Source organism: Pelobates fuscus, chromosome 6 (genome assembly GCF_036172605.1).
Source record: "Pelobates fuscus isolate aPelFus1 chromosome 6, aPelFus1.pri, whole genome shotgun sequence".
NCBI classification, from domain to species: domain Eukaryota; kingdom Metazoa; phylum Chordata; class Amphibia; order Anura; family Pelobatidae; genus Pelobates; species Pelobates fuscus.
Window position 1 is genome coordinate 84,575,131 of NC_086322.1, and position 12,249 is coordinate 84,587,379.

General features: G+C 48.7%; 1 protein-coding gene across 3 annotated transcripts in view; it reads right to left on the reverse strand.

Moving 5' to 3' along the window:
* GUF1 (GTP binding elongation factor GUF1) overlaps positions 1-8,944 on the reverse strand; it is a 36,890-nt gene extending 27,946 nt beyond the window's left edge. The window contains exons 1-4 of one of the 3 annotated variants that reach the window (XM_063457915.1): positions 8,721-8,944; positions 2,783-3,136; positions 789-900; positions 556-704 (exon numbers count right to left, since the gene is read on the reverse strand). In XM_063457915.1, the coding sequence (XP_063313985.1) occupies positions 556-704; positions 789-900; positions 2,783-2,968 (447 nt within the window). In that variant the 5' untranslated portion in view covers positions 2,969-3,136; positions 8,721-8,944. The other 2 variants (XM_063457916.1, XM_063457917.1) reach the window with 2 other exon arrangements.
* Between the last annotated feature and the right edge of the window lie 3,305 nt (positions 8,945-12,249).

Here is a 12,249-nt window from a genome sequence, read left to right on the forward strand (position 1 = left end):
CCCCATGTGTCTGGGAAAACAGTCACATACATAATCACACAAACACACTAGTAAACATATATATTGCCATTGTAGTATTCCTCCTTCTTCTAACCCTTTGATGTGCTACAAAGTCCATGTTAAAGTATCTTTTCCCAACACCCAGAAATGTTAGTGTGATAGATGCACAGTAGCAGTACTCAGGCTCTTAAAAACTCCCAAAGTAGGAGTACTGCCTACACCATTGCAATAGAGGTAACATACTACAAATCTGTTCTCTGAAGTTATCTAAACACTCAGTCATTAAACCTAGCTGCATGCTGGTCTATATAGAATGTTGAGTAAATCCTATGAACACCCATTGCAGGTAGCCATCTTGGATGGGGCAACACTCTTCAAATAAGTAGATCTTGTATGCTATACAACATTGCATATAGTTTTGCATACACCATGACCAAATGACAGAAATATAAATGTTATCAAGTTCTTTAGAAATAATCAATGGAAAACAAATACTGAAAAGAGTGTTTAAAACGTAAAATCTAAAAATAAATAAGGGATATATGTGGAATTTACCGGGGTGTCTATCAAATTTAAAAGATACTTTTTGTTTTTAAAGGTGTAAAAAAGTGATGCGGTCTGTGCTTTCACTGTAATTCCTCTTTCTCGCTCCACTTGCAGCTTATCCAAAACTTGCCTATTAGAGTCTGCTTTCGGAATACGCCCTTGATAAAAATAAATAAGAATCAAATAAGTCAAAAAACAATTAAAGGGTAACAAAGTTATAATTCTTCGGGATTGTTACGTACCTGTAATTTCAAGAAGCCTGTCAGCAAGAGTACTTTTACCATGGTCCACATGGGCTATTATACTGAAATTTCTAATACAGTCTACAGAATATTCAGACATGTCAAGCTTTTCCTGCAATACAGAACACACACACACACACACACACACAAAAGGTTTAGAATACATAAATGGCATAAAACGTAGGATAACCCATACCAGTCAGAGGCCAACAGTCACATATTATGTGCTACTTTAATTAAAGGGCATTTGAAGCAACATAACCACAACAGCTTGTGGTTGAGCCGCAATAGTCTTTGGGCTCCGAACCACTGTTTGTTAGCAACCAATTGGAGCGGTTTGATTGGAAGGCTCTCCACAGCATTCAGAGACTGCCCCTCCATAACCGCATTGATAATGTGAAATTTACATTTCCGCATTATTAAAGGAACACTCCAAGTACTGTTCATTGTAGTTGTTATGGTGCCAGAAGAGCCCAGGTGCGATCTCATAGTAATATGCCAATCCATTTTATTTCACAACTGACTTTGGTTTTTCCAGATGATCCATTCTTCTCCTTGAGATTCTGTTTTGCCTATCTTGTGATCTAGCAATGTTTCATCTGCGGGGCAAGTACAAACTAATAGCCTTTTTTTGGTGCATGAAACTCACAGATCTCTGTGTGGACGGTCCTAGAATTTGCAGATGGAGGCTGCTATAGTAGCAAGGTGTCACAGAATATATCCCTGCAACCTCCTTCAGTATAACTTGCGCAGCCTGAAGGAGCAATTACAGTGATTTGTGCAGATGAAAATTATTTCCTGTGACTTCATTGCCACCAATAAAATCCAAAATGTTATGCATGTAATGAGCACTGCTTTATCTTACCCCGCAATCACCTGTAAATACATCCAGGGATACCATTAATTACGTCATAGTCTAAAAGCTGGGTCTCATTGTGGCATCATGTGCGCAGGTTGAATCAGAAAGCCTTGGATTGAGAAGTGCTGATGGTTTGAGAGTGTCAGCTTATCAGTGGTGCCTCTGTCCAAAGCTTCCAGATTCAAGCCTTGGACAGAAACTAAATGTGTTGGGCAGAGCTGACTATCCCTAGGTTCAAACACTTTGTATGTTAAACCGTTCATTAATGGTTTAACCCTTGAAGGAGCCAGTGTCATGGACCTCCTGGCACCATAACTCTATTCCAATGACGTTATGTTTCCCAGAGTGCTCCAATAATCTATTTTTAACCCTCCTGTATTGATTTAAAGGATTATAACATTTATGTAAAAGATGGTCAGATCTATGAAAATCTAATTTAAATTTTTTTTCACTGAAAAATACAAAATAGAACATATAGAATATGTATGAAAAGATCAAAGACTACATTGAAATTGAATTAAAATTCCACTGCAATCAAAATAGGACATACAACAAAAGATGGATTACCTTTCTGTCACGAACAAGACAATTGTTTTTATAATCAAAATGTGTCAATGGATGGAGCTACTGACACTTGCTGTTTCCCATTAACATTCACCCATGATACATACAGCATCTCACAGATGCACGATGTCTTCTTGCTTAACATGATCTATGGAATACTATACAATCTCACCACTGTTTAAAAAAAAAAGCATCGCTAAAAAATTAAGACCCAGAAAATGATGGTGACGTTGATGAGAAAGACATTTCTTTCCACGTAAATTGACATTTTACCCTGGGGTGGTCTTTGCAAAAAAAACACAATGACTCCAAAAGTGGTAGATCTGTTTTAAGTTTATGAGCTAGTTATTCATACTACATTTGTTAATTAAGGGCAAAATATGAGGTAAAGGTTATTTTACCCACAACTTACCTGCATTCAAGATAAAGAAAGTCTCAAAATCGCAAAGTGACTTAAAATACCAAACAATTAAAACAGTGCATTAAAAATGCAGTAAACAGTTTACAAATTAGATTAACTCAGTGTAAAAAGTCCTTGTACAATTGTAATGAATGAATCCAGCAACCCTACCTTTTGGGAACTATAATGCATTTGATGAAGAAGGTTTGAGCAATGAATTTTCTCTAGGAAGGCATGTCGATCGTATAGATTTGTACCACATAAATTCCACATACAGGAGTGTCTGAAGCGCACACAAATCTTGTGCTTCCAAACATGCAGGCATTTTGCTGTGTGATGTGAATTTAAGGCAAACATATCTTTGCAAAATAAAGATAAATCAGGGTGTCGTTATGCATATGCCCAGCCTGTTGGCATCATAAAAACGGGATTCTGTGTAAGTTCATGAATGCAGTGCGGTAGCAGAAACTAGTGTATTGTTGGCACCTTGATGCTTCCCATCATCTCCATATTATATATGTGCACCTAAAATGACAAATACATTGTTTAATATTCTGTGATGTAGCAGAATTAACAGTAAATATACACAAGGAAATACTAAGAATGCCCCAAAACTGGTCCCTTCTGCTGTCAGACAACAATTCATATAAGGTGGTATTTTATACACTTAATGCTATTAACAATATTCTGTTCTAGAACTATACTACTAATTAGAAGGGACAGGGTAACTTTATTTCTCACACTGCCTGTTTATGTATTAATGGGTAACATTTAAAGTGGCATGGTCATCACGCCTTGAAAAATTAGTATTTTATAAAGATAGAATCTGAAATTCCAACCTTGTCAGGAGATATAAAGAGAAAAAGTAGGGACTACTTTGTCTCTGCATTTCTTCTCCACTTGACACAAGACACTCCCTACGTATCAATCCCTACAGTGGTCATCAATGAGGACTGCAGGGAATTGACTGTGTCTGTGGAAGATCCCGCGTTCTTGTATGGTTCTCCATAGACCTCAATGATCTACTCCCGTTAATGCATGAGAGTACAGCAGTGACGTTGGCTTCGGGCACTGAAGCGACAGGAGTTGAACATGAGAAACGCAACCAAGATGGCGGCGCCCACGAGGGACAGGTTCAAGTAAGTAATCTCACCATTACCTGTCCCTGGGGCCAACCAGACTGCAAACAGCGATGTCACCGCTGCAGACGGTGACAATGACGCTTTTGGCAGGTTAAATGTCTGACTTTATTGCTCTCTGTAAAATATATACAGAAAAATAGTGTCATCATAGACCATATTTTAATTGTTATTCATTCATGAACCAAACTCTGTAAACTTTTGTAAATGAGTGAATATAGCTTGTAATCGTTTCATGTAAGTTTTTTTCTGTCTTCCTAGTGAGGGTTTGATATTTTTTTTTGTAATGAAGCACTTACAGAGGAATATCTAACAATTAACCAATTAAAAGGTATTTACAGTATGAGCTGCAGTATTGTAATTCATATACAGAGATTCAATCACAAAAAAGCAGACAGTGACCAAAGCTGCCCCCATGGCAAGGAAGGCTGGGCACAGAGCTGGAGCCAGGGGAAGGCAGGCAGGCTGGGGGCACAGAGCTGGAGCCAGGGGAAGGCAGGCAGGCTGGGGGGCACAGAGCTGGAGCCAGGGGAAGGCAGGCAGGCTGGGGGGCAAAGAGCTGGAGCCAGGGGAATGCAGGCAGGCTGGGGGGCAAAGAGCTGGAGCCAGGGGAAGGCAGGCAGGCTGGGGGGCAAAGAGCTGGAGCCAGGGGAAGGCAGGCGGGCTGGGCACAGAGCTGGAGCCAGGGGAAGGCAGGCAGGCAGGCAGGCTGGGGGGGGGGGGGGGCACAGAGCTGGAGCCAGGGGAAGGCAGGCTGGGCACAGAGCTGGAGCTAAGGGAAGGCAGGGTGCGCTCAGAGCTGGAGCTAAGGGAAGGCAGGGTGCGCACAGTGCTGGAGCTAAGGGAAGGCAGGGTGCGCACAGAGCTGGAGCTAAGGGAAGGCAGGATGCGCACAGAGCTGGAGCTAAGGGAAGGCAGGGTGCGCACAGAGCTGGAGCTAAGGGAAGGCAGGGTGCGCACAGAGCTGGAGCTAAGGGAAGGCAGGGTGCGCACAGAGCTGGAGCTAAGGGAAGGCAGGGTGCGCACAGAGCTGGAGCTAAGGGAAGGCAGGGTGCGCACAGAGCTGGAGCTAAGGGAAGGCAGGGTGCGCACAGAGCTGGAGCTAAGGGAAGGCAGGGTGCGCACAGAGCTGGAGCTAAGGGAAGGCAGGGTGCGCACAGAGCTGGAGCTAAGGGAAGGCAGGGTGCGCACAGAGCTGGAGCTAAGGGAAGGCAGGGTGCGCACAGAGCTGGAGCTAAGGGAAGGCAGGGTGCGCACAGAGCTGGAGCTAAGGGAAGGCAGGGTGCGCACAGAGCTGGAGCTAAGGGAAGGCAGGGTGCGCACAGAGCTGGAGCTAAGGGAAGGCAGGGTGCGCACAGAGCTGGAGCTAAGGGAAGGCAGGGTGCGCACAGAGCTGGAGCTAAGGGAAGGCAGGGTGCGCACAGAGCTGGAGCTAAGGGAAGGCAGGGTGCGCACAGAGCTGGAGCTAAGGGAAGGCAGGGTGCGCACAGAGCTGGAGCTAAGGGAAGGCAGGGTGCGCACAGAGCTGGAGCTAAGGGAAGGCAGGGTGCGCACAGAGCTGGAGCTAAGGGAAGGCAGGGTGCGCACAGAGCTGGAGCTAAGGGAAGGCAGGGTGCGCACAGAGCTGGAGCTAAGGGAAGGCAGGGTGCGCACAGAGCTGGAGCTAAGGGAAGGCAGGGTGCGCACAGAGCTGGAGCTAAGGGAAGGCAGGGTGGGCACAGAGCTGGAGCTAAGGGAAGGCAGGGTGGGCACAGAGCTGGAGCTAAGGGAAGGCAGGGTGGGCACAGAGCTGGAGCTAAGGGAAGGCAGGGTGGGCACAGAGCTGGAGCTAAGGGAAGGCAGGGTGGGCACAGAGCTGGAGCCAGGGGAAGGCAGGCTGGGCACAGAGCTGGAGCTAAGGGAAGGCAGGGTGCGCACAGAGCTGGAGCCAGGAGAAGGAATGCTAGCTGGAGCGTGAGTTGGAGCTAAGGGAAGACAGGGTGGGCACAGAGCTGGAGCTAAGGGAAGGCAGGGTAGGCACAGAGCTGGAGCTAAGGGAAGGCACAGAGCTGGAGCTAAGGGAAGGCAGGGAAGGCACAGAGCTGGAGCTAAGGGAAGGCAGGGTAGGCACAGAGCTGGAGCTAAGGGAAGGCAGGGTAGGCACAGAGCTGGAGCTAAGGGAAGGCAGGGTAGGCACAGAGCTGGAGCTAAGGGAAGGCAGGGTAGGCACAGAGCTGGAGCTAAGGGAAGGCAGGGTAGGCACAGAGCTGGAGCTAAGGGAAGGCAGGGTAGGCACAGAGCTGGAGCTAAGGGAAGGCAGGGTAGGCACTGAGCTGGAGCTAAGGGAAGGCAGGGTAGGCACAGAGCTGGAGCTAAGGGAAGGCAGGGTAGGCACAGAGCTGGAGCTAAGGGAAGGCAGGGTAGGCACAGAGCTGGAGCTAAGGGAAGGCAGGGTAGGCACAGAGCTGGAGCTAAGGGAAGGCAGGGTAGGCACAGAGCTGGAGCTAAGGGAAGGCAGGGTAGGCACAGAGCTGGAGCTAAGGGAAGGCAGGGTAGGCACAGAGCTGGAGCTAAGGGAAGGCAGGGTAGGCACAGAGCTGGAGCTAAGGGAAGGCAGGGTAGGCACAGAGCTGGAGCTAAGGGAAGGCAGGGTAGGCACAGAGCTGGAGCTAAGGGAAGGCAGGGTAGGCACAGAGCTGGAGCTAAGGGAAGGCAGGGTAGGCACAGAGCTGGAGCTAAGGGAAGGCAGGGTAGGCACAGAGCTGGAGCTAAGGGAAGGCAGGGTAGGCACAGAGCTGGAGCTAAGGGAAGGCAGGGTAGGCACAGAGCTGGAGCTAAGGGAAGGCAGGGTAGGCACAGAGCTGGAGCTAAGGGAAGGCAGGGTAGGCACAGAGCTGGAGCTAAGGGAAGGCAGGGTAGGCACAGAGCTGGAGCTAAGGGAAGGCAGGGTAGGCACAGAGCTGGAGCTAAGGGAAGGCAGGGTAGGCACAGAGCTGGAGCTAAGGGAAGGCAGGGTAGGCACAGAGCTGGAGCTAAGGGAAGGCAGGGTAGGCACAGAGCTGGAGCTAAGGGAAGGCAGGGTAGGCACAGAGCTGGAGCTAAGGGAAGGCAGGGTAGGCACAGAGCTGGAGCTAAGGGAAGGCAGGGTAGGCACAGAGCTGGAGCTAAGGGAAGGCAGGGTAGGCACAGAGCTGGAGCTAAGGGAAGGCAGGGTAGGCACAGAGCTGGAGCTAAGGGAAGGCAGGGTAGGCACAGAGCTGGAGCTAAGGGAAGGCAGGGTAGGCACAGAGCTGGAGCTAAGGGAAGGCAGGGTAGGCACAGAGCTGGAGCTAAGGGAAGGCAGGGTAGGCACAGAGCTGGAGCTAAGGGAAGGCAGGGTAGGCACAGAGCTGGAGCTAAGGGAAGGCAGGGTAGGCACAGAGCTGGAGCTAAGGGAAGGCAGGGTAGGCACAGAGCTGGAGCTAAGGGAAGGCAGGGTAGGCACAGAGCTGGAGCTAAGGGAAGGCAGGGTAGGCACAGAGCTGGAGCTAAGGGAAGGCAGGGTAGGCACAGAGCTGGAGCTAAGGGAAGGCAGGGTAGGCACAGAGCTGGAGCTAAGGGAAGGCAGGGTAGGCACAGAGCTGGAGCTAAGGGAAGGCAGGGTAGGCACAGAGCTGGAGCTAAGGGAAGGCAGGGTAGGCACAGAGCTGGAGCTAAGGGAAGGCAGGGTAGGCACAGAGCTGGAGCTAAGGGAAGGCAGGGTGGGCACAGAGCTGGAGCTAAGGGAAGGCAGGGTGGGCACAGAGCTGGAGCTAAGGGAAGACAGGGTGGGCACAGAGCTGGAGCTAAGGGAAGACAGGGTGGGCACAGAGCTGGAGCTAAGGGAAGACAGGGTGGGCACAGAGCTGGAGCTAAGGGAAGACAGGGTGGGCACAGAGCTGGAGCTAAGGGAAGGCAGGGTGGGCACAGAGCTGGAGCTAAGGGAAGGCAGGGTGGGCACAGAGCTGGAGCTAAGGGAAGGCAGGGTGGGCACAGAGCTGGAGCTAAGGGAAGGCAAGGTAGGCACAGAGCTGGAGCTAAGGGAAGGCAAGGTAGGCACAGAGCTGGAGCTAAGGGAAGGCAGGGTAGGCACAGAGCTGGAGCTAAGGGTAGACAGGGTGGGCACAGAGCTGGAGCTAAGGGAAGGCAGGGTAGGCACAGAGCTGGAGCTAAGGGAAGGCAGGGTGGGCACAGAGCTGGAGCGAAGGGTAGACATGGTGGGCACAGAGCTGGAGCTAAGGGTAGACAGGGTGGGCACAGAGCTGGAGCTAAGGGAAGGCAGGGTGGGCACAGAGCTGGAGCTAAGGGAAGGCAGGGTGGGCACAGAGCTGGAGCTAAGGGAAGGCAGGGTAGGCACAGAGCTGGAGCTAAGGGAAGGCATGGTAGGCACAGAACTGGAGCTAAGGGAAGGCAGGGTAGGCACAGAGCTGGAGCTAAGGGAAGGCAGGGTAGGCACAGAGCTGGAGCTAAGGGTAGACAGGGTGGGCACAGAGCTGGAGCTAAGGGTAGACAGGGTGGGCACAGAGCTGGAGCTAAGGGTAGACATGGTGGGCACAGAGCTGGAGCTGAGGGAAGGCAGGGTGGGCACAGAGCTGGAGCTAAGGGAAGGCAGGGTAGGCACAGAGCTGGAGCTAAGGGAAGGCAGGGTAGGCACTGAGCTGGAGCTAAGGGAAGGCAGGGTAGGCACAGAGCTGGAGCTAAGGGAAGGCAGGGTAGGCACAGAGCTGGAGCTAAGGGAAGGCAGGGTGGGCACAGAGCTGAAGCCAGAGGAAGTCAGGCTGGCAGGGCACAGAGCAGGAGGCAGGGAGAGGCAGGCTGGGCACAGTGCTGGAGTCAGTGAGAGGCAGGCTTGGCACAGGGCAGGAGGCAGGCTGGGGAGAAGCGCTGCAGTCCTCACACTCAGTACTCTGATCCATGCAGTCTGCATATAACCGGCTCCCAGGACCCTCTCACTGACAGCATACTCACCACACATGTTCCTGCTCAATGTGAACGTGACCTCCCAGAATTCAGCGCGGCACCGCTAGCCTTAAAGGGGCAATGTCCTGCTTTGTGTTAGAAGAGCAACTACTCATTGCCAAAGTAATACAAACATGACGTGAACATAGACACTCTTGAAATGTTCCTATCAGCTCATCTGGTGCCATTATAAAGTAAACATTATTGAATAGAACTACTGCCAGTGTGTTTCCCCTACTCTTCTACTATGCTCCTACTAGCATAACTTTTTCTCGGCTCTTCCTCGGCAATTTCCGTAACCCCGCCCACACGAGGCACGCCCACTGCGTATGCCACACCCCTTTCTCTGTTCACAGACTGATAATAATTAGCATTAGAGAGTGAGTTAGTTTTGGGAAACTTTGTCATGCAAACTAATTGTAAAACCCTAAACATGTCAGTACTAAATAAATTATATTATTATAATATGTAAATATCTGCACAGTGATATATATAGGGATTGACATATTTAGGGTTCAGAATAAATTCTAGCTGCAGTTTAAGACCATAAGCCAATAGTAATGATAATATTCATTCATGTTGTCCTGCATTACTTTTATGTATTTTACAAAGTGTAAGATTTGCTTTAATGCATGCACTGGGTTTACCTGGATTGTAGGGTCTTAACCTATTGTTCCTATACCAATGTGTTAATGTCTCATTTATAGTTAACCCCTTAAGGACTGAGCCAAATGTACAAGTTGTGATCAAAACAAATGTAAACAAAAACTTGAATTTGCGCTATATGTCTGTTCAGGCGTAATTAGTCTCTTTCATATTATGGGCACCCACACTTATTATATATCATTGTATTTAGGGGAAACAGGGCGTTCATTTAACATCAAATATTTAGGTATGAAACATAATTTAATATGAATAAACTATAAAAAAAAAATGGGAGAAAATAAGAATTTTAAAAATTTGTTTAGTTCTATGTGACATTTTAACTGTGAATGTCATAATGTGGTGGAATCTCGGTAAAAATAAATTTAGTAGGCCGAGATTACCACGTGGCATGTGTACGTGCATATGCTGACGTATCGATCAGTTGGTTGCACGAGGCAAGATACGATCAGTAGTGTACGGAGCATGTGCAAGAATACAGGATGTAGTATTCCCCCTCCTCCATTGTGCTGGACAAGCCATGCGGTCAAACAGGAAGTTAATTCTTATTTGTGTTGATTGGTTAAGAGAATGTGCGGGTGGAGCTTAATATGGGAGGAGTTATGTGCCTATATAAGGAGCCTGCACTATTGTCCGGGGCTCAGAATTTGCTGTATTTTGGTGACGTTAGTCCCTCTGAGTCCCGATCGGTGATCCAATAAAGAATCTCTTCCTTCCTGAAGAAACCTGTGTCCATCTCTCTGTGCTTGGCTTCCGTCAGTTTCTCCGGTATCATTTGGTGCATTGGCCGGGAAGCTCATCGTTCAACGGTAGCTGAGAGGCAGAGGCGTGAGACGGTCTATCTTTGCCCACGTTCTCTACGGCTGCACCCCTGAACTTCTGCGTGGACCTCCCTTCGTCTCGGCGCCACTGGTCTGTTGTCCAGGAGATCATCGGCCTCTACGTGAGAAGTGCTGGGGTGTCCCCGTCTATGAGTGTGAACTCAGGTTCAGGAACGAGGAGGTAAGACAACTGCTGTTTTAGACGGCAGGACCCACTAGGGGTATACCGATTGTGCGGTAGGCCCAAAGGGGTTTTGAATCTGTGTATCTGCCCCCTCTGTCGGAGGGAAGGAGCGAAGGCGCACCGCTCGATCGAACGCTCTTTAGTCAGACCGTTTGATTTTGTTAGTCAGGCGGGGCTCTGGTGTAAATAGCCCTAGCCGGACACCGGTGTCTTGTCTAGACTAGCGTTCTAGGGTGTATATTTTGTTCGCTAGGTCGGAGGGACCGGGAGACTAAGCGGCGTCTGTGTAAATTCGGTTCGCTAGCTCTCATCCTATCTGGGCTAAGTGGGAAGGCGTGTAAATTTGGAACCCACTAGACTTTTGATAGTGCGACTAAGAGGCGTCTGTGTAAATTCGGTCCTCTAGCTCGCTATATATGTGGTGATTGGGCAGTGTGGCTAACCAAAACGTATGTAGATTGTTTTTAGGTAGTCCATTCAAGGTACTGGCCAATAGTTTAGTTGGGAATTGTAAATGTGATAAAGATTGTTTAGTAAAGTGTATATCTTGTTAGATAGCGCGAGCTCAGCCGTCTAGCGAGAGTGTTAATAGTGTGTTGCTGTATCATAGTGCACGGTACCATAACCCTGTATATTTACTGACACTGTATATAAGTACTAATCATTGTCGTCCATTGCATGTTTAACACCATAACCACTAATAATTGTATTGTGACCTTAACTTGTGCTTTGACCTATGCTAACCGTACTGTAACCGCTAATTGTAAAAGACGATGTTACTGGGGTGTGTTATAGACGGGTAATTCGTATATAGAGAATTATAGCGTGGGTGACTGTATAGTTACGCCAAAGGGCATAATATTGATTATATAGTGACTGGTGTAACAGCTGTGTGTGTACGGGAATTCCCTGAGTGTTTATTGTTATTGTGTACGTTTCACTTGGTAACCGTACCACGTGGTGCTGTTGCCAGAGGAAACGGGTGTGACTGTTGAATAGTACGCGTGTATAGTATTCGTTGTCGACGACGTTCCATTGTTAAGTATGGGTGCGTCGCAGTCAACGATTCCGGATCCCTTAGGTTGTATGGTGAAGAATTTTAAAAAGGGATTCAAAACTTGTGATTTTGGGGTTAAAATGTCTCCTGTACGTTTGGTCACTTTGTGTACTAGGGAGTGGCCTACTTTGGTTGCGGCATGGCCGCCACGTGGCAGTTTGGATCCAACTCTGGTACAGCGCTTACACGTGGCTGTATCAGGTAGGCCTGAACTTTACGGCCAGTTTCCTTATGTTGATTGTTGGAGACAGGCCGTAAATGACTCGCCAAAATGGCTCCGGACATGCCACGAGGAGCAATGTCGCCTCATGGTAGCTAGGACTTGTTCGTCCACTAGGACTGGTGTTAGGCCCATTTTGGACACGCCCCCTGAGTCCGAGATCCCTTTGCCGCCCCCTTACTTTCCGTTAAGAGGAAGTGACGCAAATGCAGGAAGTCCTGCAACCCTCCCCTCATTACCCTCATCCACTTCCGCTTCCTCCTCCAGTACAGGATCCACCCCCCCTCGTACTAAATCTCCCCTTCCGGAATCAGAACCAACCCCCATTAAAAACGAATATCCTGATTTGGCGCCACTTCAGACTTCCGGTCAAGCTTCATCTAGCTCGGCTCGAAGTGTTTTATTTAAAACCTTTTCCCAAAACCAAGCTCCCATATCCCCATACCCTATTTCTCCCCAACTGGAACCTATGACTGACGCCCCTCCACGTAGCCCCATACAGACCCGACAGTTGACCGGTGCCCAACAATTAAGACACTATCAGATGCCTCTTCGTCTGAATCCTGGGTCAGCCTATATCGATGCCGCAGGCCAAATG